The sequence below is a fragment of the Trichoderma harzianum genome (genome assembly GCF_003025095.1).
Source record: "Trichoderma harzianum CBS 226.95 unplaced genomic scaffold M431scaffold_8, whole genome shotgun sequence".
Taxonomy (NCBI): domain Eukaryota; kingdom Fungi; phylum Ascomycota; class Sordariomycetes; order Hypocreales; family Hypocreaceae; genus Trichoderma; species Trichoderma harzianum.
Window position 1 is genome coordinate 585688 of NW_020209256.1, and position 21822 is coordinate 607509.

Below are 21822 nucleotides of genomic sequence, written 5' to 3' on the forward strand. Positions count from 1 at the left end.
TTGAGAGCAATAGCCTATCATTAGTACCAGAATCACTTGCACCTATACGAAATTGGCCATTTTCATGCCGCTAGACGTTAGGTACCTGCCATTCTCAGACATTGAGAGTTGAGTGAAGCTGCAGCCGTTGATGGTAACCTAACAAGATCTGGAGCCCAACGCATGTTGTTTCTGCCCCTCTTTGGGGTTTTTCGTTACTAAACGGTAAGCACTTAAGAGGTTACATGTAAACCGCCGAGTAGTGGCTTCAGGTACGTGGACCACTAAAAGTAATAAGAGAAAGTGTGCCCTACGGGCACACTAACACACTACCCGAGTAATGGCAACAGTTCTTTTTGAATGCCCTCTTATTTTTAGTTATGGGGAGTCGTGTAAATGATTTCATCAACACGAAAACAAACAAGCTGACCATAGGTTCCACACCGCTGTACGATGGGGCTAATCCCAGAGATCTCGACCTCAGGTGGGCGGTGAATTGTAACTTTGGGCATCACCATCATACAGTCGGCTCTGCGACTATGTTGAGTAAACACTCGGCTGTAATTGACAAAAGGGGGCACCTATATACAATGAATCTAATATCCTAGAACAAAGCGCCAGCTGATCCGCGTGAATCGTCTAATTAATATACTTTTTTAATCCTCTTAGTCTTTCCTTGGCAGCCTCCAGTACTTCATTCGGTTTACATACGGCAAACCGCATCCACTGCTCTCCAATGTGTTGGTTAGCCGGTGAGTAAAACTCGCTTGGCGGAATTGCTGCCACTCCAAGTTCCTGGATCAGGAACCACGCCAACTTGAAGTCTCTTGGACGATTCAATACGTGGGTAGGGAAGTCGTAATTCTCTGGTAGTTGCACTTTGCTCATGTTGACGACGACAAAGTAGCCACCTTCAGGCTCGGAGTAGGGCATGTCAAGCTCGTGCCAAATCTCATTAAACATGTCCATCTTGGACTTCATGTCAGAGATACATTCGTCCCAAAAGCCATTTGCTTCAGCCTGTTCGAAGCCTGTGTTTTTTTATTAGCACCTCGCATGTTGAGAATAACGATCTGAACGTACCAATGGCAAACGCTTCTTGAAGAGGTGAGGGAGAGCAATAACAAATTCGTGCATGCGCCTTTGTGACGTATGAGACGAGTTCGGATGGACCCATAACCCAACCTGTATACTCAGTCAGCTGGCAATAAGATCATAAACTGACTTATATGGCGAGATTTCTTACCAACTCGCCAACCTGTGGCATAAAAGTTCTTTCCCGCTGAGCTGAGAGTCAAAGTAATGCGCTCCACCTCGGGCGACATGGTCGCAATGCGAGAAAATGGCACGTAGAATAGTCGGTCATAGACTTCATCGGAGATGATAAGAATGTTGTTCTCAACGCAAACATCGGCAATCTGTTTCAGCTCTTCATGGTTGAAAATCTTGCCCAATGGGTTGTCTACCAGATCGAATCCGTTAGCCACATGAGCAACACTATTCGGATACAGGAGCGCTACTAACGAGGTGTGTTTAAAACGAGCATTCTCGTTCTGGGAGTAATGGCCTTCTTCAATGCCAAAACATCAAGCGACCATTCGCCAGCAGAATGAGTTTTTGTCATTCCTGACTTTGGTGGCTGCAACGCCACAGATACAACCTTGGCACCGGCCATCTCAATGTTGCTGATGTATCTGCTTTATCTTAGCATCAAAATACTTCATATCTTTAAGCCGGCCGCTGAGACGGCGTAAGATTGGCACGCTTACTGGTCGAAAAAGGGCTCTAGTAGCAACACCTCGTCGCCCTGCTGGAGAAAGGCCATGCAACAGCTCAGAAAACCTTCATTAGCGCCCGTGGTGATGGTTATTTCGGTCTCTGGGTCGAGCTTCCGGCCCCAGAAAGGAGAATAGGCATTGGAAATGGCTTCTCGCAGACGGAGACGGCCTTTTGGAGGTGCGTATTGGTTGCAGTCGAGGCGCTCTACCGCACTCTTCGCAGCGTCAATGAGAAACTGGGGAGGATTGTAGCCAAAGAAGCCTTGTCCCATGTTCACCACAGGCTGATTGGGCGTAGTTGCAGCTGCAGCGTTGATGATAGACCTGAATGCTATCAGTGAGTCACAATCAAGGTAAGACATTCGTATGAGTCTCATATCGTTACTCACCACACATCTTGGACGTTGCCTGCTACTCGCGGCGAGGGCTGAATTGGCGACTTGATTCCGTTTTTTAATTGAGTCATTTTGTACTGTGATGAAAGCTGTCTGAACGGTTAACAACTATTGTGCCAAATGATTCAACACTTCGAACAAACCGCAGTGTTGCCCATGGCCTGCTTTATATATCGCTATTCCACCTAGCCTAGAAACAAGTGCCTCGTACACGCCGTACACGCCCCGGCATCTAAAATCTTACGAGGGTGGATTCGTTTTGCCATCAGATTCTCAAGCCCCCGCGCACTTGCGCCAGCTTACCGACTGTGTTAACTTGTTTGAAGCATGACTCAATGTTACTGGCTTCAACTTTCCCATTATATGGGGTGCTGTATATTACTGCGGGCATTATTGTTTCCAGTCGAATGGTAAACTCGATCCGTATGCGCCCACTTAATGATATGTATAGCTGTGCTACTGGCTTCAATGATCTTTTGGCTTCTTGAGTTTATTAGTCGCTACTCAGTAGTCGCCTTACTGTCGCCCGTTTCGCGACACGGCGGCCCGTAGCTCAGCCAAATAAAGGCACGGCTCTACAAAATTTAGCAGGTCTACAGAACCTACAAAGTCGCCCCTGATTGCCATCCTTTCGAATAAAGCCACTGCTGCTTCGTAATAAGTTCGATGTTTACTACGATGACTAATTCCATCACCATCGTCCTCAGGCGATACCGACCCGGGCTTGCCGGGACGAATCCAACATCGCATATACACCTCCTTTAATACCGCTGTTATTTGGCACTCCAGACGAAACCCCTATTACCCGGATCAATATGGACCAAAATGAAGCTTGCAAAATCGGAGCGACAAGGCATGTCCAGAACTCCGATTCTCGGCGTTGGGTTATTTTTGTTCAGTGATCCGAGTCTCCGGATCGGGTCTTGCGTCTGACAAGCTCAAGATTTCGCCCTTCGCGTGTGGCTAAGGCGAATCTTTCGCTCCACTGCGGAGCGACATCCGTAGTCTAAACAAAACACGATTGCCGCATGTGAATTATACTGCTACGAGCTACATACATACAGAGCGAACAAGCCCGGCGGATTTCCGATCACCGGCCAGCCACATACGTGGGCATGGATGTATTGTAAACCGCACAATAGCCTACCTGTAAGGCTGATGGCAATGACCCACCCCGTTCATTACCAGCAAGCTCTGTTGTGTCTTTGTTGACCATAGCTGATGGATCTGAACTTCTACGTATTCGAGTTGCAGCTGCGAGATTCCCACGAGGCTAAACCCTTGTCCCACAGACCCCATTTGCCATTCTTGATGGCGTCGTCGGGTAATGCCACATTCAGCTAGCATTCTTACTTTGGAAGGGAGCGCTGCATCCAGTCTGATGGGTTGAAAAAGTAATCACTTTGTTACTCTAAAGGGAAATGGATCCCATACGAACGGGCTCCCAGCTGCTGTGTTTCGCTGGCAAGGGATCAACGGCCCTAAAATGGAAAAGCGTTGTATCACCAGTTCCTACTGATATGCGTTCTGGCCGGACTCATCCATGGCCACCAGGATGATAAATAATCACAGAAAAGAGTATTTGCCGATTCAAGATATAACGTAGTTGCTTCATCGGCAGTTCCCGCAGCCTTAAATGTTGGTTCTCGCGAACCTCAGCATGCCTGATCCTGAGTCTCATTCGACTGCGTGGAGGTAAAGCTGAAGAAATATTGCTTCAAAAGGATGAGGTGACGATGGGACCTAATATAGGTAGGATGATACAGTCTTCTTGACATCTTGTTGTCATTTCCCGACACGTAATCCAATTATTGTTCATTTCTTTGCCTCTTTCCTTCTTAATTCTGGCATCGTTAACATTAACGCTGTGCTACACAGGTTTTATTGAGTCGCAAAAGGATTAATCAGTCCTAGCTAGTTTAGGGGATCGACGGCTCCAAGGATCTAACAAGTGACGCCGTGGAGGAATGCACATGGCCTCGTAAACCGGGTCCAAATCTTTAGTACACTGAATCTTGGCTACGCCACCAAGCTCCAACTCTCACCCACAAGTGCTGAGTACATGTAGCCGATGTGTGTGCACTCTTACGCAACTATAGACGGCAGAAACCAAATGAGAGATAGGCATCGTTTCTAGCACACTCCGGTTATTGGAAAAGTCACGTATTACATTCATAGGCCCTCCGTAACCAAGGACTTTTTACCCAGCACAACATTAGAGAATCACAATGCTCCGTCGAGTCGCGAAGTTTGTTTGGAGCTGTATTCCGTAGGTTAATGGACACAGTCGCTCCATGAGTCGGAGCGATCAGGCAATACCATTATGATGAACTAAGCACTAATAAGCGCCGCACATACGCTATATTCTTTCGCGATATTACAATCACAACCATCCGTAATCTAGCCGTTGGTATCATATTCTGACTGTACGTCTGAGATTGATTACTAGCTCATCGGAAAGAAACTTTTGAACCCTGCATGTAACTCAAGATTTGGACCTCGCCCCGGCCGATTATCTGCTTCCGCGCCGTTTTTGTTCATCGATCTTGCTTGGCTACGGAATACCTACCCGTGTTGTAGCCGCTGATTGGGACACTAAATAACTATACCGGTAGCATTCAGAGGGATTGCACATATATCACCGCTTCTTTTCCAACAGGCATGCCGTCAATTTGCATCTGCCCGATATCAGTAGAAATTAATGGAGCTCGACAAGCAAAGCTAAGGTGCTTACACTCATACCCCGATTCAAGTCCTTTGAGAGAAGACGCACTCCAGCTTGCCCGGCTTCAAAATTGACGCATCAATTGCATCTCGGTGGATGGCAAGCCCATCTTCACCGGGAGCAAACTCAAAGTCATAGTACCAGACCGTATACGCCAAAATCATGCGTAGCACAAGAATGGCAACCTTCTTTCCCACGCAGCTGTGAGAACCACAAGAGAACGGAAGGTATGCCCGCTTATCAATGATTAGATCAGGTCGCGTAGTCCAACGTTCTGGAATAAAACTGTTTGGGTCTTTGAAGTACTTGGCGCCTATCATAATTGAGGTGGTTAGAAGGCATCTACTAAAGCTTTGACACCGACAGAATACTAAAACTAAAAAAAATGTATTTGAAAAGATACTCACTTCGTTGTATAGCATGCGTTGGTGTGTAGACCACCACCTCACCGGGGATAAAGATACCGTCAACCTCGAGCCCTTCAGGTGGCGTAAGTCGACCACCATTAGAACAAGTCGGGTTATCCAATCTCATCGTCTCGTTGATAATCGCGTTGAGATATGGTGCGTCGGCGTCGCTCAAGTCATGGTTGGAGAATTCTCCGGTCAACGTGCGTCCATAGAGAGGCTCAAGTTCCGTAAGCAATTTCTGTCGTAGGGCAGGATCGCGGGCTAGATGGTAGAAAGCAAATGATAAAGTTGCCCCGATAGTGTCAGTCCCTGCGACCATAATAACTTGCGCGTCTGCGTATAAAAGATCGTGATGGTGGAAACCTTTCGGGACTTTTGAGTGATGGTCTTGGAGAATATATTTCATTATGTCCTCATTTTCATCATCAGCTTGCTATAATACCGTCAGCAACTCGACTTACGAAGATTCTGACGCAGGGATTGTATGTCGCATCACCTACCTTTTCCCTCTGGTCGACCATCCTACAAGCAAGCTTTTCGAATTCAATGTGATCGCCGCTGCCGCCTATCGCGTTGATTAAAGCAATCGGCCACCACATTGTGCCGAGTTTTGCGATCATACCAAGCGTTTCTTCAAGGTAGTGCAACATAATGTCCTCTTTGCCCTTTTGGATGGATCCGAAATTGATAGAAAAGCCCATGCGGCCCATATTCTCGAAAGGGATCAAGAGGGAATACAATGAAGTATTAACCGGTTGGCCCTGCAGAGATGCCAACTTTCCCAACCATTCATATACTGTTTCGCGAGCGTAGGTTTCGTAGGATTCCAAGGCTAGTACCATCTAAGCTTCCAGAACAGCAGTTTTCAAAGAGATAGAACCTACCCTTTGTAGAAAAAGCTTTGTCCCAGATTTGTCGTCTCTTGCGATGTTCCTCGCGATTTGTCGCAGCCTCCAAATTTTGGAAGCCTTTGTAGGCCACGGATTCGTAAGAAGTGTTTTCTTTCGAGCATCGGGTACCAACTCCAAAGACTTTCTGTTGAGCGTCCGTTGATAACACTATGAGCTCATTTGGAGCTGGCAACGAAAATAGATGAGTCAATATCCTCACTTCAAAGTCATTCATGGGCAGGCAGCTTACCGGTTCGGACGACATCTCCGTATTTCTCGAAGAGTTCGACGAAGTGAATATGTGATTTGCCGCCCCGAGCCTTGTAGGGCCCATAGAACTTGGTGAGCTTCGCCGCTAACGGTCCAGGAAAACGTCTTAAGCGATGGAAGAAGAGTCGATATACTGCGATGCTAGTAAAGAGGCCTAGGAAGTAGGACAGAGATATAGTGGTGGCACTGAGAGTCCCTTGAAATGCCCCCTGTAGGTAAAAGCATCGCACAAATAGTAAGCATTCTGCCATCAAGTAGAAAACAAAAGTTCTTGGCGCTTGCATGGCCTTATGTCCATGGATGAAGTAGAGAAGATGCGATAGAACGCCGGCCGAGGCCGAGGCGACACCTAATAGCTCATACCTCATGGTGACGGTGCCATATAATTGTGCAGTTGGAATTAGAGGAGACGAGACGATGCCTGAGAAAGATTGAACTGGGCGTGAAAGAAGAAATAGAAAGGAGAAAAGAGTAGCTCTTCTTATCAGACTCAAGACCAGTGCATTTTTAAAGTAAGCTCGAATAACTTACCGTGATAGGTACTCGTATGCGAGGGGGCATATAAGCGCGATGAAAGTTAGTGCTCCAAATGCTAACTCGGGATTCCTTACCAAGCCAAATTCTAAAGTTGGGACACCTTACCAAGCTTAGCCGAGAACCGAGAAGACACGCAGCTATAAGTTTATTGTTACACTTCTTTCAGTCCACACGCTGTAATTAGCACTATGTGATTGGTGGCGTCTCGAGTAGGATTGCTAGGGCTTATTCAGGATCACGAAAACTTCATCTCCACGGCTCTCCATTCGATGACACAACGCCTCTTTATATATTTAAATGCATATGTAATTGGGCGGTTTTCTTCTAGTAGCCCTTTGTGTAATGATCTATATTGTTAGAGCATCACCTATCACCCGCATCCCTTATCAATGCTCTTGCATATATTGTTATAAGTCGAGATGCCTCTCTGTCGACTCAGCTTCTGATCATTTATAAAGGCTACGCTACGACTAGCCCCCTCTCTTGTCGTCTAATGCTGATGTGACTTTTTGCCCGTTACCGGTTTCGCACTCCACGGATTCCTTTCCTCTTGCATCCTATTCGTGTTCTACAAACTGCTAGTTCTATCTTAAACCATCTGGTGTTAGGTATGCAAACCATGCCGCATCCTCATGATAGCCTTCACTTTATGTGTGAACACTAGTGGCTGCATCAAATCCCTATTCCGGCCATGTGATGCATGTCAGAGGAAATAGTATACCTAGAATAATTTAGCATTATTCCTGGTACTCCTATGGAATATCATCGTATATGTCTTTGTGGTGAATGTTCAATGGACAATAAGACGTCGCATAAAAGCCCAAACGAAGCATTCCAAAATCTTCCAAAGCGTTTGCTAGCCGATCGAACCCAGCTCCGGTGGGATTTGTCTGCGACGGTATATCCTCTTGCCAGCTACTTCAGCGTCGTAACATTGATTATTAGATTGCAGGATGAGGATACAGGAGGAAACATCAACTCGAAGACATCGCCCGCCTGCGTCCTTTTAAACACTCAGCGTAGGTTCATCCATTGGTCAAGTCATGCGTCTCATGCCGTCTATGAACCCACATATAGGGTGGTAGCGGTGGAAACTGAGCATAGCTGGACATCTCCCGGCTAAAATATACAGAGAGGTGATGGTACATTGTACTCATATCATGACATAGAGGTTAGTATCTAGCGCTGATGAGCTAAGGCCTAACTCGCCCACTGCGAGTACTCAGCGAACAGGACATTGGAGATAGAACAAGTGATTCGTCGGACTCTAATCAAATCGTACAAAACATACACTGGAATAGGGCTCTTGTAGAGACGTTGCCGGGAGTGGAAACGGCTCATCACACTTTCATCTCGACTTTGACTTTATGATTGAGCTCGATGTTGGCAGAACGAAGCTTGCCGCTCACACTGTCACTTCTTAGGTCTTACGACATGATGAGACAATTGATCCTGACCGCTGAATGAGATGATGGTGCTGCACTGCGTTCTCGTCGTGGTTCTTTGGGTGAATACGGATACCCTAAGCTGACTACTATCGACTTAGACTAGAGGATCCCGGAAGGCGTTGCGGAGGAACAGGAAGCACACGCAGCCACTAACCGGTCATTTGGCCGTTTTGGACTCACATGATTTGCAGCTGCGCGGTTATGCGGAGCTTCTTGTAATGCAAATGCCGCATACCAGTGTATATAACGATCTCAAAAGACCGGTCCGTGCAGTAAGCCGACTGGGCAAAATCGTAGATCTTAATCTTGACGTCAATGCTAGTAGTGAGGCCAATGATGATTCCAATTACATTCATCACGGGTAAGGAGAGCTTGATTATTAGGCATGTGATGCTCTGCCATTCGTGCGGAGTTGTCGTAATCACGTGAAGAGTTGTTGTACATTGAGCACGGTACATGACTGTAGATACACCATAATCGAGTCGGAATCGTGATATTTCGTGGTGGAGGTTCATATCACACTTGACCTTTATTTTCTTGTCTCGATAGCGTCTATTGCCAAACATAACTGCCGAATTTTGCAAAAGACTTGAACTCGGGAATACCTTGAGAGCCAGGGGAATTTTACGTAAAGCTGACTGCATCTGCATGCACGCTCTTAGTTTTGCAGCCGCGGGCTAGTTAAAGAGATCCGAAATCGTGATGTTTCATGCATGATTACCTGGGTAGTAATAATTCGGCAATTCCCAATACATCGAACACGCATTGAATCGAAGTTCTCAAGCACACCATTTACTTGATGATTCGTATACATATACGTACGCATTGGAAGATCCCCAAATAAGATTGCATTTCTAGATTCGGGTTTCTCATGGTAGCCTGCGGAGCATAATTGGGTATGGATCCCATTTATTTGTCTACAATTGCCAATTTTATGTACATATAGCTACTGGGTACAGCATGATATCAAGCGCTGCGTTACATATAAGCCAAATCCCATGATAGGAAGTGCATGTACTCGGAGTTTTTTGTATAAGTAAAGTTACATAAACAGGCACGTCCGATTCCGATTGTTCCGGTAATCATGCATTAAGTGTCATGGTCCGTAATCTATTGAAGTAATCATAAATTGAGCAACGATCTCTAATATTCTCTATTTCTAAACGACTTCATTGATGCAAATGTCGTTAGATACCCCGGTAATATAATTGCTTAGTATATTGCGAGTTCACATGCGTTCAATGTCGCGTTATCATGGCATCATGTAACCTACCCATGATTGACTCTTCTGGCATTGGGCAGTAAAGGGTAGATCTTTTAATTCTTTTATTTACCCCAATCGGACATTGTGTGGATTTCCACCGAACTTATGAGTAACATGAACGCATCGTTGTGTGAAAACCATGTAGAGTCATAATTCGCCAACCGAAACCTGGGAATGAGGAGATTACCAACTTTTGTATGGTCATAGCAGTAATGGGCCACGGGGCCCGATTTTAGGAGGTCATCAGAATAGTCGATTCTTCGCAGTCTGAACTCCTCATCATAATAATGGCGATGTACTTTTGTATGCGTGTGAAAGTCGTCGGGGAAAACAATCTCCAGAACTCTCCATACCTCTCCGGCATCACGATAGCACGGACTTAGTTCCTTCGTAGAGAATCCTGGAAGCTTGAGGCAAAATGGTACATTGAAGTAGTACCAGAATGCATAGCCATAGAAGTACAATTGGTAGTGTAATTCCTCCCTAGTTCCACTACCACATCCCATGTAGCGTGGGCGAGGGTTGTAGAGGATACTGGTCGGCGACTTTGGACTTTGAGAGTAAATTTCTGTTTTGTGAGGAGTATATATGCCCTTAAATAAATCGCCAAATTTATGAAAATCGACTTTCTGTGCCTTTGTATCCACAGTAAATTTGAGAACTTGAGAAGTCAACCCTTTATGCTCCATTATTGATCCCAAAAGAGAGGCATTGATGGAAATTGATTTGATGGAGTTGTAATATTCCAGGCCGCCGGCGGCCTCGATCGCATTGTCTAGCAATGACCTGGAGATGTTAGAGTAATATGCATATTGTTAGCTTTGCAAGCTTACATATTAGACATTAATTATAATCTTTAGATTTCAGACGGTTTCTTGGAGAGAAAGAAAGTCCTGCTTCTCCGAGATAGGATGAATCAGTAAAGTGAATAGCGCAGGAATCTCTTGGTAACTCTACACGCCAGGTCGCGATCTATGCTTATTGTCGCGGGGTGGTGGGCTGCCGTGGACATATAAATAACTCCAACATGGAAATTAATTGAGCCGTATTAATAATTTTTGCCGCTGTAGTATTACTTTGTTGCTTTTTCTCGGAGATAACCGCGGACAAGTCTTCATGATTACTTGTAATAAAGACACCACTAAAGTTGGGTGAGAAATTTCCCGAAGGCATACCCCAGTAGTTCCTTGCATGATTATTCCCGAGTTTGGGATTAGTCGCCGATGGCACCGCTATGACACAATTGTCAACGATCATTGAATGATCTGCAGCAATCTCAATCACCTCCAGGCACCCCAACATATGGTGAGAAATCCCAGATAAGGTCCTGCACTCACTAGATAATGCCTCTATTGATCAGCATCAGATCAGGGTTCACTTAGATTCTGGAGCGGATAATCTTGATCTTTTTCTTGTGTATACGTATCTTTGTTTGTAATAATTTTCTAATTGGAATTATTACATACTAAACTCAAACACAGTGGGTTTGGTGTAAGTCAGTGATCCAGCTTCGGCTGAAGGCGTCACTCAAGATGTTCAAGTCGTGAGAGATCTCTGTAGAGGCAACTTAGCTCAAAAGGGCGTTGCTCAGTCCCATCTAGATGCCTTGTATTTTCCATCATTCAAATAGTCTTTGGAAATATTCATGCCAGGGTTCAGGTTCGTCTATTCAATCATTTGGGGAGTCAAAGTTCCATAAGAAGTATATCTAAGTCTTACTCACGATCCACGCCGGAGGTAATGTATTAATCTCTCGACAGCATCTAACGATATGTTCCATTAGTAACTACCATGAGTACTGAATAAAATGTGCATCTTCGCAATTATATAATTGGCAATTTACGAGACTTAGATAACTACTTTTGGAAGCTCTTCAATAGAGTAGTGGGTAGTGGGGGGCTAAGGGATATTCTTATTCCTGTAAAAGTCGCCATTACGTTACTTCTCTCGCAGCTACATGTAGATAGTATTACTATGATGATAGCTCAAGAGCACATAGCCATAGTCATATAAAAGTAAGAGATCACTTAAACACAATTGCGTTATAGTAATAACAGTAATTCTTTGAGATCCCCCCTTTGGAGCATTACTCCAACAATGCATGGTTAAAGATCAAGACTCAAGAGGCCTGCGCGAGGGCAACAGCTTGTACTGGTATCTCTGTAGCTGCCTTGCGCTGGAACGTGATGTCACTCTTGAGGTTTTTGAAGTCTGTTAAAACTTTTGGTATTGTATTCATAATATAGCTCCGTCAATATTATATGCCATAGTAATTTTGTTCCGAACTTTGGCTCAAATGGTTTCTCCTTCAAGGGCGTAACAGGAATCTTTTCGGATGCTATAAAATGGTGAATCATTGGAGAACAAGATCATGGAGTGGTAGTATATCTACACTATAGGTGAAAAGCCAAAGTTACCACGAGATTTATCAAGGTAGAATGGAAGAATGGATTTTGTCGCTTCTGAATGTATGGCGTAGCTGAAGTAATACAGAATGATGTACAGATAAATTCGGCAGCTCAGTATCTGCACAACCGGCTAATATCTTTGCATTTAGGCAAATGCAACCTTGTGCTTGCAGGCGTCACGGTTAACTGAAAAACATCAGTAATATGGAGTCCATATTTTGTAATCTCAAGTTGCTTCTTCATAACAGCAATGCGGGGTAAGAATTATGTTAAGCTTAAGTTAAAATAGCACTAAAAAGCTTTAGTTTTGAAGCCAGGCATATAAGAGAAAAATGGAAATAAAATAAAATCGTTGCCGTTCTATCCGATGCCAATCATTACATTACAACTACTACTTCTGGCCTATCAATTTTTTGGTACAACATTTGAAGTTTAACAAACGTTAAAGATACAGCTATATGACTGAAAACTAGTTTATAAATAAAAACCGAGGCAAGTATTGAAGGAGAACAACGGATTGAACGAGAACAACGGATTGAACGAGAACAACGGAATGTGCGGAAGCCAGGTTGCTTGGTCACAAATTGTATTAACCTCTACTTACGGTAACTGCTTGATCATGCTGGCAGATACTTAGCGCTATCAGTGTTTAGAACACATAATTTCTACGCATGTCTGAGGCTAACACCCCGCATCACAAAATACAAAGTTAAGCATATGTCTAACTTGCTTTCGTACTAAACTTAAGAATCTCTCGTGCGAGTATATATCGGATGTCTGGAATGCTACTCTTCCGCAGCCCCGAAAATAGATCAGTATAATTAGTAGGCTAAATCCCATACTTAACCGGATGCACCCCAGATCCCAGATCCGCTTGCCGCGCCAATGAAACAGTATTAGTGCAACGCATCACCTTCCAAACTCTTGAGATCAGTCCTGTCCTTATGGATGGCTATTAATTTCCATCGGCACTTGCGTGCCGTAAAGCAGGTATGTGCCGCTTTTAGGCAAAATCCGAAAGCGGATGTTGACGAATCTTCCTTTCAATGTCAGTTAATATGAAGATACTCCAAATGTTTCCGTTGGTGCGAAATGTATATAAACTTAAAGTGTTCAATCTTGAGCTCATATCAACAGCATCTTATCATCTTATCACTGCTTTCACAAAGTGAATCTTCATCATGGTTAAATTTTCATCACTTTTGGTTGCCTTAGTTGGCATCGGCAGCTCCTTGGCTGCTCCCTTGGATGAGTCTCTCAATGCTAACATAACCGAGCGTGGACCCAGCGACTTCGTTCTGGGAGGACATAATGCCGTTCGCCGCTCTGCCATAAACTATAACCAAGACTACACTACTGGCGGCGATGTTGTCTACACCCACTCAAACACAGGATTCGCGGTCAACTGGTCATTTCCAAATGACTTCGTCGTAGGAGTTGGTTGGAGCACTGGAGGATCTGCGTAAGAATCATTACTCTTTCTTTCTCATTCCTCTGCTGATACTAAGATTCTATAGCCCCATTAAGTTCAGCGGTAACTTTGGTGTCGGCAGTGGAGTTGGCCTGCTTTCTGTTTATGGCTGGAGCACCAACCCTCTTGTTGAATACTACATCATGGAAGACAACTTTGCCTATCCTTCTGCCGGCACGGTGAAGGGTAGTGTCACCAGTGACGGATCAAGCTACACGATCTGGGAGAACACGCGTGTCAATGAGCCTTCTATCCAGGGCACAGCAACCTTTAACCAGTACATCTCCGTGCGGAATTCCAAAAGATCCAGTGGCACAGTCACTGTTGCAAATCACTTCAATGCATGGAGATCGTTAGGAATGAATTTGGGCACCATGAATTATCAGGTTTTGGCTGTGGAAGGCTGGGGCGGCCAAGGCGGGGTGCAACAAACCGTCTCGAATTAGTATTCTTAACAGCACCTGAGAAGTTATAATACGATATTGCCATTACCACGCTTATCTAGCATTAAATGCTGATTGTGTTGTATGACTATAACTCAGCTGTTTATCAGCATCAAAAATGTGATATATCATAAGTATAGTGCGTGCAATCCGAGGAAAAAAGAACTGCATGCCTCCACCAGTAAGCAATAATTCCACATACCTTATAAGCTTTGCTGGAATCAACCAAATTATTTTACACTATATATACACAAATAATCATCTATAGTATATATGGTTAGTGTGAATGGGGCTTTGCTGATGCAATCTCTGCTGTTTGCTGATGCGATCTGTGTTCTTTGATCCACTATTTACACCAACCGGCGATTTTAGCATCTAAATCCGCGGCCTTCTATTCTAGAAATACCACCTATAGGAGAACGCAGAAGTGAAGACTAGTAACTTAGGGGATCTAGCTCTGTGTAAGATTCCAACAGCAATTGCATGATGTATGGGAGAAATTGATGATTTGCAACATCTTATACATTGGTATGTGGTTCGCACTACTGCCTCTTTTTAGAAGAGGTTGTCATATGACGAGGACCGAGGCTTGGCCCGATGATTCAGCTATATAATGATACGCATTTCTTCATCTCCATGAATCATTGTTATACTCGAACACTCACATTCAAGGCCATTTCACCCATCAAGTTATAAACTGATCTTCAACATGCTGTATAAATCACTTCTGTCCCTGTCCTGCCTTGTATTCTCTGTGGCAGCTGAGCAGGTTTTCCTTTCGAATTGCCAGTACACTTCCAATGGCCAGCTGCACAGCGCCTTCTTTTACTATGCGGACGGCGACCCAAGCGGCACTGAATTCCCGGCTGCTAACAATCAAGCGTGTGTAGAAGGCTTTGGATGTGCAGATGTGGTTACTTGGGAGGGCACCGTTCGCAGCGGCAACTTCCCGTCTGGCGACAGGTTTACCAGCAACATCAACGCTGGAGCACAGAACTTGGCTACTGGCCAATATGCTGGACAGGGCGAAAATAGAGAGAGATTTTTCAACTGTTATAAAGATAACAACCGACAACTGTTTGGCGGCGACGGTAACATCTGCCGAAGCGTCTACTACTGTGTACGGACACCATGATCGCTCATTAGACGATGGCTAACATAATCTGTAGCTCTAATTCAAGGGCCGCTTCTTTAGATCTCTCATGTGGTTAGGTCTGGGATCAGTTGAGGATGGACAGAGAAGGCCTCAGTCAAGACGTTGTGTACAACGGGACCATCGCAGAACCTGCTTCGGGTACCATCCTATACGAGCAACATAGGACTCTAAAAATAGGATTGCAATAAATTGACTATTTAGCCATTGAAACCACACAAAGGTATTTTTTACGGCTGCAGGTACGAATAAACTTAACTTAGGTTACTTTCCTATGTCCCCCATTAGTCATATATGAATAGTTCTAAACGTAGCATATGGATTTCTTTATTATCTTCCAGATTTGAAGGGGGACAGCCTCAGGCGTTAATGGGGATTCTTCATCATGCATACCGTATTGTAAAACTTAGCTGATATTAATTGTTGAAACAATGTGAGTACTGAATGTATTTTGGGACTCGACTTCTCCTGCATCTGGAGATGCAGTGTAGCTGATTCGGATATAATGTATTTAAAAATTTGCTGCAGGGTGGGTCATTGATACATGATCTATACAATGTTGTAGTTTAATTTTTATCAAGTTGAGTCTTTACAGCCCTATCATTGCTCAATCTGAAAGGTTTTATTTCACTTCCGCAAACGTATCCAGCGCGTCATGCAGCCGCCCGAAAACACCATCATGCCAGCATCTCACTTCCTCCCACTCAGACTTGGGCAAACATACGTATGCCATTCGCAACCAAGCACCGACAATCAAGTCCGCGTAGCTAGCTCGCTGCCCTAGCAAGAAAGGGCCTTCAGTATTTTCAAGGAACAGCTTGGCCAGGTCGCCCAGCGCGCCCTGAAAGGATTCCATGAGCTTCTCGCGGGCCTCGCTGGTCAAGGTGAAATCATCCCAAGAGCGGACACCAGCACGACGGACAAATTCAGCCTTGGTTTGCTCAATCGTCGCCGGATCAAGCGGCATGCCGCTCACCATGAGCAGAGTGTGGGTGGTGAATACCGCATCCACGTTTGTATTGAATCGATAATACTCGGGAAAGCCACCATCTCCGCGTTCTGACAGTGGCACAGCCAGGTCAAAGGGAGGCGTAAAAGTGAAATCGAGAGTTTGAGGCGGAAACAAGTCGCCAGCGCCCGAGTCGGGATATGTATGCTGCAGGTAGACAGCAATGTCAAAGGAGTCGCTGATTGTAGAACCAGTGGCATCATCATGGATCATAGGCAAGGTATAGAAATCAGAACCGTCAGCAAACTTGCGACCGGCACTTTCGCCCAGGCTGCGGCGTACTTTCGCGATGTCGGGCATGGCAACCCACGACGTCGAGTACGGAACAGCTTTGAAGTTGAGCGCAAGGCGAGTCTTCCACGGATTCGGTGAGCAGCACGACTCAGTTACGGGGGGCTTATGCCCGATGTCATAAAAGACAATGGTCCCCGTGGATGTGGAGTTCGAGGTTGTCGCCATGGCAAATTATGCAGAGGAATGTTGGCAGATGGCGTGATGTTTGCGAGTCAATTGAAGTTTCTCGGTTTCTTGAACTGAAGGACGAGATGTGTCCAATTAAATAGATTTGGTGGCACAAAGTGTTGGTACTATCCTGCAACTCAGGGACACAAAACTAGGGAGGAAAGTAGAATATCCTATTGGATCGCTAGTTCTGAACACAATATTTCCCCCACAGCTGCAGCAATATGGACGTCACACAAGGAGCGTCAACCTGTAGACTACTAGGTAGCATTCTGCAGGGCACATAGTATTGACTCACAGCCTACATGATGATATACCATCTCGTGTAAGGCTTGGCGCGGCTGTGGATGTCAATCTCGGCAGAGAATGAGTCAAAACAAAGCTTGAACAAGGAATATGTCATGTCTTTCCCTTGTCCCTCCTCCAGGATCTTGCGTTACAGCGGCACTTCGGCTTAGCTGATGTCGGCCCGTCGGCGCGGGGCAATCCAGACGTGCTCCAACACAGTGCAAGCATACAGCTCTATTTCTGCCTTGGAATGAGATCTGCATGAATACATTATCGAACTACATGTATATTACTCGTGTGCCTATATCTCTCTTAGTCGATGACAACTTGAAACTTATACCCGGGTAGTGAGTGAACAGAGAGCCAAGTTCTACGCTATAAAACTGCGACCCACAAGTCTGGTACAGGACTCTGTACCTAACACACCATTATGCAGAGGGATCTAATTTGCCAATCCAACGATCTTGTTGTTATTTCCAACCAGATTTCTGGTGGTTGCAACAAGGCAACGGGGGTAATCGGAAGTATATACGGGCCGACGAACCAGTCACAAAAAGATGGTTGTTCTGCTTTATTAATGCAACGCTATCATCAGACAGACACATTATCTGGTGTTGACGTGGTTCTGGAACAGTCCTGACACGGTCCCACTGCAACCATGTCACAATGGCGAGTAACAGCTGAGCATCCACTCCGAGAAACTGAGGGACTTGACCATGAACGATGTGCCGCTCTACACAATCTCATCATTGAGCGAGGATGGAATGAAAGCGGTCGCAGCTTGAGCAATCTCGATCGTCGGTCGTGGTGGGAGTGTTATGGCGGGGACGCGGAACTGTCACCACACGCTGCGAAATTGAGCCCTTCTGTGATTGCGTTTCTCAAAACAGCGTGGCATGGCTACGCAATTACAGCACAACCACAACACGCATTCTTCAGGTACCTCTCGGGGCTTTGCTCACCGGATGATCTTTGGGAGAACGCCCACTACGGCGACGGCGAGGATGACTCGAACAAAGCGCGTTACGTGACACTCTACATGGCAAGTTGGGCTCTGGGCGCAAATCATCCACTGGGTCTCATTTTTGATCAGCAGACCTCTATGGCAATGCAGCACATGTCTATTCATGACACAAATATCACAATGAACGGTCGACAAATCTGGCTGCCACTCGAGCTCATCCTTGAAGCCTTCCTTGACATGATAGACCAAGGCAAGGCACTTGCGGTGGATTCCTCCTATGATGGGGAGCAAGAAAAAATCGGGCCTTGGACTATGCCCGCTTATACGGTCTGTGACTTGGACCAGACTCTCGAAGCCTTCAGCCGACTGACACATGCGGTTGAGTCTCGCATACCTGCGACTCGGAGTAATGAAACGCACCGCCTTGGAGATGCGATAAGTTCGAGCGTGCTCTCACCAAACAGCTTCGCAGGCCAATTCCTGGCGCGGGCTCGGGAAACTCGATTTAGCCAGATCGCACCTGGCCTTCGTATAGCCCGCCAACAGCCATTTTCATCAATCAACGTTGAAGAAGGGAAGATAAGGCCTATCCTTCTTTTTGAGAGCAGTCAGGAGGCTCATCAAGATACGGAACAAACGCCTTGGGGAGAAGAAGTTCCCATATTACAATTTCCGCAGCGTTTTGGAGATATAACAAGTTACCCTGCCGGGATCTATCTCACGGAGACGGATCCACACGGCGCGCATCCATTTGAAGACGGCTGCAAGCTTATCCTGCCTTATGCTATCGGAGAAAATGGCTGGGCTCGGACAAGCGATGGCGCACTATTTGGGGAGAAGACGCACGCCAAAGGACCAACAGCGAGCCCAGTGCCACGTAGCACACAATTATACCAACAGGGACTCAACCATTTCATCCAGACGCACGACGTGCAATTAAAGCATGTACTGTGGCACTGGGCAGATATGGTGGAGAAGGGAAAGTGGGCAGTCGATGTTGATGGTGTAGCTGGTGGAATCGAGAAATGGAGGGAAGCTGACACGAAAGATCATTGGCAAGACTATCAATTGCCAATGTCTTGGTGATTTCATGCATTCGAAGCGGCAATTATATAGAGCAGCTGCTGCTCCTTTCCATGCTTCGTTCGGCTCAATTTATTATACTTGCCTCTATAAAGACGGCCATGAATCACAATAGGCGGTTTCACGATTCACCTTTGTGTAATAGTCTGAAGGACTCAAACGAATTATTTGTGTTCTGCAGCTGCCTCCGAACTGCGAGTTGACATGAGACTAACTACCTGTAGCATGCCAGACGTTCAATAGAAGACTAATCAGTATGTATATGTAATTTAGCATGGCCACGCACTGGAGCTATTTCCCCCATTTGGTTGAGCATCGTCTGTAACTGGTATCATCAGCTAAACCCATGTCATATCGCAACGTGGTCTTCGCGGCGAAAGCTTTTATTCTTGCCTGCCGTGTTTCCATTGGTAGGACTACAAGGGCTTTTGGCTGTCGCAGTGAAATCACCAATGTATATTCGATATCATCAGAAATTGACAACCTTGGAAGTACATGCACGCACATATGCACTTCACAGCCTTGAGAGGTTACATGGATCAACCTTGTTGCTGCCTTAGGCAACTTTGCAGTTCGGTCAGCCCTGCATTTGGTGTTTGGCATCTAGGATACGTGTATGATTTAAATTAAATCTCGCGCATTGAGCCTCAAATTTCTTCATTTTATAATTTCTGCATCAGCGTTTTACGTCTACTGAATCGTCAAATTTTGTGCGGTGCTTTTCATGATGGCAAATAGGTCCTCATCAACAGATTTAAAACAAAGGTTGGAGGGGAAGTTCAAAAGAGTATTCAGGAGCAAGAAAAAGAAAAATAATGATGAAAATGGAGAGGCCAGTCGAGATGGTGCTGAAGCAATGCCCATGATAGCGCTCATCAATAGCAGCAGTTCCCATGCGATCCCGTCGCCCATATTGTCAAATGTCACATCCCTCGAACCAGCTCAAAGCTCGTCAAGCCTACCAAGATCCTCAGTATCAAGATCTGAGGGTAATCTCATACATGTTCCTATCAAAGAACTGTGGAGCTTAGCATATGAGAGGCTTAAAATAGAGGATTCCACGCTTGTTGAAGACTATGAGAGGAAACTTCAAGGCAATGCATCTACCGCCTTAATACTGCCATTGGGCGTTAAGGAAAATGTGCGAGAGTAAATGGACGTCATATTGAGGAAGAAGATGGATGAAGTTACTCAAGACGCTTGGAAACTCAAGTTTGGCGGCGCAGAGATCCACATGAGGGATCTCTTGCCACCTATCCTAGCCATCATCAGTCACGCAAACGACTACATTACCACATCTCTAAATACTAATATGTATGCATCAATTGCGTGGGCTGGTGTAAGCTTATTATTGCCTGTGAGTATCTCTATACACATGCAAAACAGAGGCGGTAAAACTGATCATGTAGCTTTTCCTTCGCCCAAGCACTCAAGCAGCATCTCTTTCAAAAGGCTTGGAGAGCATTTCTTCGCTCATCGTGCAGAGCCGTATGCGGGAAGAACTGTATCATCGCCGTTATGAGTCTCGTGGCTCAATCGGCGATTTTGAACTACTTCACGATGATTACAAGAAAGTTTTGGAAGCGCTGTACAGGGAAATTTTACGCTTTCAGATAACAAGTTATTGTTATTATGCTAATAACGGAGCTTTTCGTCTTGGACTTGATATCGTTAAGTGGAATGATTGGGATGCTCTCATGGACAAGGTGCGTGAGGAAAACCAAGTATTCATTCAAGTCAGTGAGATTTGGCGCGATATGCAATATGACGAGGAATGTGTTACTGCCAAAGGCCGACACGAGGAAATAATGCAGAACTGGGGAACAACCAATATCTCCATTTCTAGCCTCCAGAAAGTCATACAAGATGCCAATGAACAAAAAGGTCGCCAAGACCTACTCAGCTGGCTATCCAATGCGGATCCAACATTATTTTACAATACTAACCGCGACATGCACGAGAATGGTACAGGTGAATGGTTACTGCAGGAGAGCCCAGAGTTCAGAGCGTGGAAAGATAACTCTGGTTCTTTTCTATGGATTCATGGCAAAGGTATGTCTAAAATTTCACTCTTCTAAGCTCTCCCACTGACAAACATAGCCGGTTGTGGGAAATCGGTTTTAAGTTCAACGGTCATTAAATACTTGGAGACTCAGTGCATTCAATGTCCAACTGTTGCCGTGGCTTACTTTTACTTTAGTTTTACTCTTTCAACAGAGCATAACGTGAATACAATGCTATCATCACTCATCAAGCAAATATGTTGCTGTCGACCAGATATACCAGAAGCAGCCCAGAAACTAGGCGAATTTAAGACTAAAGGTGGCCAACCGGACACTGCAAGACTTGAAGAAGTACTGCTATCAAGTGTGTACGGATTTTCGGCTGTTTACATTATTATCGATGGGCTGGATGAATGTGCCGAACTCGGTGGACATCGAAAAAGGTTACTGAAGTCCCTACGCAGCATTTTAACAAATGCGCCGGATAATCTCCATATACTGTGCACAAGCCGCAACGAACCAGATATTCGGGCCGGACTATCACCTGCGCTCTCTGCGCCCACAAGAGTCGAACTTGATCTACTGTCTGAACGAAATATGATTGACAATGATATTGGAAGATACGTGGATTCTACTCTCTCGTCAGATGAAGAATATAAGTCTTGGCCGGAAAAAGTTAAAGTTCAAGCAAGAAAAGTTCTCATAGAAAAGTCGGATGGCATGTGAGTCATCCAATGAGTTCTGATTCAAAACTACACCTCGCACTTTGAGTAACATAATTTCAGGTTCCAATACGTCCGTTATCAGTTTGAAGCACTACGAGGATCAAATTCGATGTTCAG

General features: G+C 45.3%; 9 protein-coding genes across 9 annotated transcripts; 4 read left to right on the top strand and 5 right to left on the bottom strand.

Moving 5' to 3' along the window:
- Positions 1-618: 618 nt before the first annotated feature.
- Positions 619-2223, bottom strand: M431DRAFT_89409 (hypothetical protein; the record flags this gene model as incomplete). The annotated part of the gene is made up of 6 exons (XM_024924025.1): positions 619-1010; positions 1063-1164; positions 1226-1441; positions 1504-1673; positions 1749-2081; positions 2147-2223. The coding sequence occupies 6 exons, from the start codon at positions 2221-2223 to the stop codon at positions 619-621; spliced, it is 1290 nt and encodes a 429-aa protein (XP_024772889.1).
- A 2677-nt stretch (positions 2224-4900) lies between these two features.
- On the bottom strand, positions 4901-6815 carry M431DRAFT_6778 (hypothetical protein; the record flags this gene model as incomplete). The annotated part of the gene is made up of 5 exons (XM_024921743.1): positions 4901-5190; positions 5285-5720; positions 5788-6119; positions 6172-6363; positions 6428-6815. 5 exons carry the CDS (start codon positions 6813-6815, stop codon positions 4901-4903), a joined length of 1638 nt encoding a protein of 545 aa, XP_024772890.1.
- A 1793-nt stretch (positions 6816-8608) lies between these two features.
- M431DRAFT_556301 (hypothetical protein) lies at positions 8609-9305 on the bottom strand (the record flags this gene model as incomplete). The annotated part of the gene is made up of 2 exons (XM_024921443.1): positions 8609-9109; positions 9255-9305. 2 exons carry the CDS (start codon positions 9303-9305, stop codon positions 8609-8611), a joined length of 552 nt encoding a protein of 183 aa, XP_024772891.1.
- Positions 9306-9758: 453 nt separating this feature from the next.
- Positions 9759-10540, bottom strand: M431DRAFT_556303 (hypothetical protein; the record flags this gene model as incomplete). The annotated part of the gene is made up of 2 exons (XM_024921444.1): positions 9759-10482; positions 10530-10540. The coding sequence occupies 2 exons, from the start codon at positions 10538-10540 to the stop codon at positions 9759-9761; spliced, it is 735 nt and encodes a 244-aa protein (XP_024772892.1).
- Positions 10541-13250: 2710 nt separating this feature from the next.
- Positions 13251-14062, top strand: M431DRAFT_118868 (glycoside hydrolase family 11 protein). The gene is made up of 2 exons (XM_024912048.1): positions 13251-13566; positions 13622-14062. The coding sequence occupies exons 1-2, from the start codon at positions 13286-13288 to the stop codon at positions 14019-14021; spliced, it is 681 nt and encodes a 226-aa protein (XP_024772893.1). The 5' UTR covers positions 13251-13285; the 3' UTR covers positions 14022-14062.
- A 665-nt stretch (positions 14063-14727) lies between these two features.
- Positions 14728-15153, top strand: M431DRAFT_88899 (hypothetical protein; the record flags this gene model as incomplete). The annotated part of the gene is made up of 1 exon (XM_024923957.1): positions 14728-15153. The coding sequence occupies one exon, from the start codon at positions 14728-14730 to the stop codon at positions 15151-15153; it is 426 nt and encodes a 141-aa protein (XP_024772894.1).
- Positions 15154-15628: 475 nt separating this feature from the next.
- Positions 15629-16734, bottom strand: M431DRAFT_118870 (hypothetical protein). Its single transcript, XM_024912049.1, has one exon. It carries the CDS (start codon positions 16637-16639, stop codon positions 15794-15796), a length of 846 nt encoding a protein of 281 aa, XP_024772895.1. The 5' UTR covers positions 16640-16734; the 3' UTR covers positions 15629-15793.
- Positions 16735-17538: 804 nt separating this feature from the next.
- On the top strand, positions 17539-19096 carry M431DRAFT_509544 (hypothetical protein). The gene has a single exon (XM_024919309.1). It carries the CDS (start codon positions 17970-17972, stop codon positions 18978-18980), a length of 1011 nt encoding a protein of 336 aa, XP_024772896.1. The 5' UTR covers positions 17539-17969; the 3' UTR covers positions 18981-19096.
- A 608-nt stretch (positions 19097-19704) lies between these two features.
- M431DRAFT_88441 (hypothetical protein) lies at positions 19705-21055 on the top strand (the record flags this gene model as incomplete). Its single annotated transcript, XM_024923906.1, has 3 exons — positions 19705-20126; positions 20148-20316; positions 20387-21055. 3 exons carry the CDS (start codon positions 19705-19707, stop codon positions 21053-21055), a joined length of 1260 nt encoding a protein of 419 aa, XP_024772897.1.
- Positions 21056-21822: the final 767 nt, after the last annotated feature.